Raw genomic sequence first — 4,064 nt, 5'->3', positions numbered from 1 at the left:
GCACTATAAACTTCAAGCCGAAAAGCTGAGGTGATCGGTCTCTGCTACAGAGGAATTGTTTATAAATTTTCCGATCTGGTTTGAGGAATCTCTTTTTCATTTATAGCACAAGGGTACTACTTGTTTTTAGTGATGGGGCTTAAGCCTCTAGAATTCGAGGACTGTATTTTGGATAGCCCTTATTTTCGCGAGAACATTCACGAACATGAGAGAGAGCTCGAAAGGACGAACGAGGCTATCAAAGGACTCATTAAGGAATGTAAAACAGTTCTGAAGGCTATCGAAAGTAAGTTCTGTTGTTCTATGAAACTGTAGCTTAAATTTACACTGTGGAATGTTGTGACAACCCTTGAAGGTCGCGAATATAAATTTCAATTTGTCAGGGTATAATGACAAGGGTTGCTTCTTGCACTCAATCAGTTCCGTCGACTTCCTGCTGCAAAATAAGAGATCTTTCCAGATAGGCCTCAACTGATCGGCAAAGAAATTGAGCATTTGATTACTCTAATATTCTATATGTTTTAAGTAATCAGTTTTCTTTCAAATTTAAAAGAAGAATAATTCAGTGCCGCAGTGCTTGTGGAGACATTGGGGTCCAATTTCCAGGGACGGCATTCTTTCAATTGTGAAATCAGTAAGATTATAGAAAATAAACTTTTGATACAAGATGTTCCCGTAGTTTACTCAAGTTTTCAATTTATCTTGCTTTTTCAAATCATGATTTTGAACTTAAGAATTTTTTCTTGGACCAATTTTCCCACGAAATTCCCCGGGGCAAAATTGTAGTATTTTAAGGTTATATCCAACAAATTTACACTTCGTTTCTTAATCCCAAATATGAAGTGCTGTGTATATTTTATATATTGGAGTGTTGATGCTTTATTTAAATGGGGAATACATTTCAAATTGATCCATTGGGTTACACAATCTTAAACACTGGAGCTGTACCTCAAAAATCTGCTAGATTTAAGTTTGTAAATGGCTGAGGCAGCATGCATATATAATTCAATTTTTTCAAATATCTTATTATTTTCTTTCATACAGATGATACATTATATATATTATCCACTGTTTTTAATTTATCCTCTTTCTGTTGTGAGCAAAACTGTTCTTGTTGCCATATAATAGTATATTGTTCCCTTTCCTTTGTTTATATTCTTTGTTTAATGTTGGATATGCAGTAGATCTTTTGACATGACCCTCAGCTTACGTTAAATTTTGTACGTTCACAGCATTCTTTACATTTTATTCCTTTTAAGTTTAAACCAATAACTAGCAATTTGTTTTCAGGATTCTGAAATGTCTTAAAAGAAAGTTTCACTTTTGCTTTCTAAAGATTGATCAAGTTGTCATTTTTTTGGATAACTGAAATTACAGCCATATAAGAGTTTTAAGTTTGTTGCATATCTTCTGAAAGCGTTCATGTGCAATATGTAGCAGTATCAAAGCCAGCTCAGTTTATGCTAAGCTTAGTGTAATCTAAGTGATTGTTGTAATTTTAGGGCTATTGGGAAAAAAATCATGATTTCTGCTCTAATGGCAAAACTTATGGTACACTGTATGATCCTTCATACATAAGCAAAGTTGGGGTATAGAAAGTAGTAGTACTGTAAAAAAAAAGAAATAAAATGCGGGTTTTGAAGATTATCTCATTTATCACATGACTAGCTCTGTGAGCGGGCAAGATGAACCAAATTCTGTGTTGTGATTGGCTACCTGAGGGGGCAAGATGGAGCTATCTTGCCTGCTCAAGATTTCTTACTTGTCCCACAAGATCAAAGATCATTTTGTTGTGTTTATCCCATATATTAAATCCTTTATTGACCAAGCTTGTTTGGTCAAGATGGTTGGATATTGCCCACCTTGGTCAATAACCCATATAGATTTTTCATTTCGGAAAAAAGATAAATCCCTGACATTTGCATCTTCAAAATACAATACCATATTTACCCGTGTATAAGTCGACCTTTTATGGCCTCAAAAGAAGCTCTAAAAATCGCCCTCGACTTATACACGGGTGAAAGACTTAGAGCCAAGTTCCAGTTAAGTAATTTATTCAAAATTAACATAATAATGTTGTCTTTGGCATAACAAACGCAGTGGACAAAAGACTAAAATTAATGACAAATAACTTCAAAATGAATGTAAGCAATTCCAGTTGAAATGAAAAAGGATTTGTCCAACTCTAAATTTTGAAGATACTCACAAGCACAAATTTGAAATAGACACTGGAAATTTTCGTTTTCCAAAGGCGGAAAGCTCAAAAAGGCATTTCTGTTTCTTCAAATAAAATGCGATCATTCAACGGCTTAGTAACCTGGTGCAATACCTGGTCTTTGCGTGCAGGCATTGTCACTCATGTTGCCTGAAAATGCTGGTTGGTAATGATTGTTTTTTATTCTTTTTACAAACCTGGCTGATTTAAATGCTTTTGCAAACTTCGTATTGTTTGGTTTATGAGTTTTGTTTTGTTTGTCATGTGAGAAATTATAAGTCAAGGACCAATTAAACCTTCCACATTTCGCATAGTTCACAAGTTATTTTCAAAGATTGACTCCTGCTTCTGTGATGTTGTGCTTATCCTTTAAAGCCCTTTATCCTTGAACAACGAAACAGGTTAGTTTGAGGTTTACATGTTTGATTTTCTGAGAACTTTTTCGAAACTCAAGGACAAAATGCCCGCATATACAACAGCTGTTTAACAACAACACTATTAAGCGCTCGTCACTCGTGTTGCGTGAAAATGCTGGTTGGTAATGAATGTTTTTTATTCTTTATACAAACCTGGCAGATTTAAATGCTTTTGCAAACTTCGTATTGTTTGGTTTGTCATTTGAGAAATTATAAGTCAAGGACCAATTAAACCTTGCACATTTTCGCATCGTTCGCAAGTTATTTTCAAAGATTGACTCCTGCTTCTGTGATGTTGCATTGTGCTTATCTTCTAAAGCCCTTTATCCTTGAACAACGAAACAGGTGAGTTTGAGGTTTACATGTTCGATTTTCTGAGAACTTTTTCAAAACTCAAGGACAAAATGCCCGCATATACAACAGCTGTTTAACAACAACACTATTAAGCGCTCGAGGCCCTGATTTTTTTGTGTATCCACATTTCCAGAAATCGAAGAATACAAGATTAGTGTCCGATGAACATTTAACAAAGAAATTAAGAAATTGCATTTTTTGCCATCAAAAATGGGGGGTTGACTTATACATGGGATCGACTTATACACGGGTAAATACGGTATTTCTTAAATTGTCCAGGAAAGTGCAAGGATCACTTGTCTTAGTTATAAAAAACCACTGCTATTGGAAATGCATGCCGCCATTCAGTTCCCTTAGTTATTTTTTTATTGGCAGTATCCCAATGATGTTTGAGTAGTAAGCAACATACCCCGTAACCCCTTTTTAATTTTTTTTGAGGGAACTTTCCCTTTGAGCCATTACTTTACAGCACATGAAATAATCTACCTTTTGGAGGCAGAGAATTGAATATTTCTTATATTTATTTGATGTTGTTGGATTGTTTTTACTATTTTCCTTTGTTTAAAAATAATATTTTATTATAATTTTAATTTCAGTAGCCCTTTATTTGAGTCAAAAGTTACACTTTGAAATGTGAAATTCCTAGCTCCATTCCTTTTTTGAGTAGCTCTCAGTATTAAATTTGTTACTAAAATTTAATATTTTACGAGATGTTGTGACCATTTTCAAGTAATTTTTTTTTAAACTGAATCTTGTCCAGATTGAAATCATGATCTTTATTTTAGGCTGTTGTGGCAGTATTTAGTTGTTTGTCTATGGATATGTTGTAATTTCTTGCCAAATTTGATAATACCAAGACTGCAAAGAGGTGACTTTAAAGTGATCAAATTGAAAGGCATTTGTTGTAATATTTGTATCAATTGAAGAGTTAAAAAAAAAAAACATTTAGTTATGCATATACATAACTTGCAGTACACACAAAGCTTCTACACTTATTTTAAAACTGGGATTCAGTTTAATCGGAGGGCTGATCGTGAGGGGCAGAAAAAGACCGGGCAAAACTGGGAGGAAAAAAGTAT

At 34.1% G+C, this 4,064-nt stretch overlaps 1 protein-coding gene across 4 annotated transcripts in view; it reads left to right on the top strand.

Moving 5' to 3' along the window:
* The window catches only part of LOC138000127 (rho GTPase-activating protein 26-like), a 30,551-nt gene continuing 26,487 nt past the window's right edge, over nucleotides 1–4,064 (top strand). For all 4 annotated transcript variants that reach the window (XM_068846304.1, XM_068846302.1, XM_068846303.1 and 1 more), the window contains exon 1: nucleotides 1–286. In XM_068846304.1, the coding sequence (XP_068702405.1) occupies nucleotides 133–286 (154 nt within the window). In that variant the 5' untranslated portion in view covers nucleotides 1–132. The remainder of the gene's footprint in view (nucleotides 287–4,064) is intronic.

Source organism: Montipora foliosa, chromosome 4 (genome assembly GCF_036669935.1).
Source record: "Montipora foliosa isolate CH-2021 chromosome 4, ASM3666993v2, whole genome shotgun sequence".
Lineage (NCBI taxonomy): Eukaryota > Metazoa > Cnidaria > Anthozoa > Scleractinia > Acroporidae > Montipora > Montipora foliosa.
The sequence above is the reverse complement of the archived record's forward strand: the minus strand, read 5'-3'. Positions and strand labels throughout refer to the sequence as shown.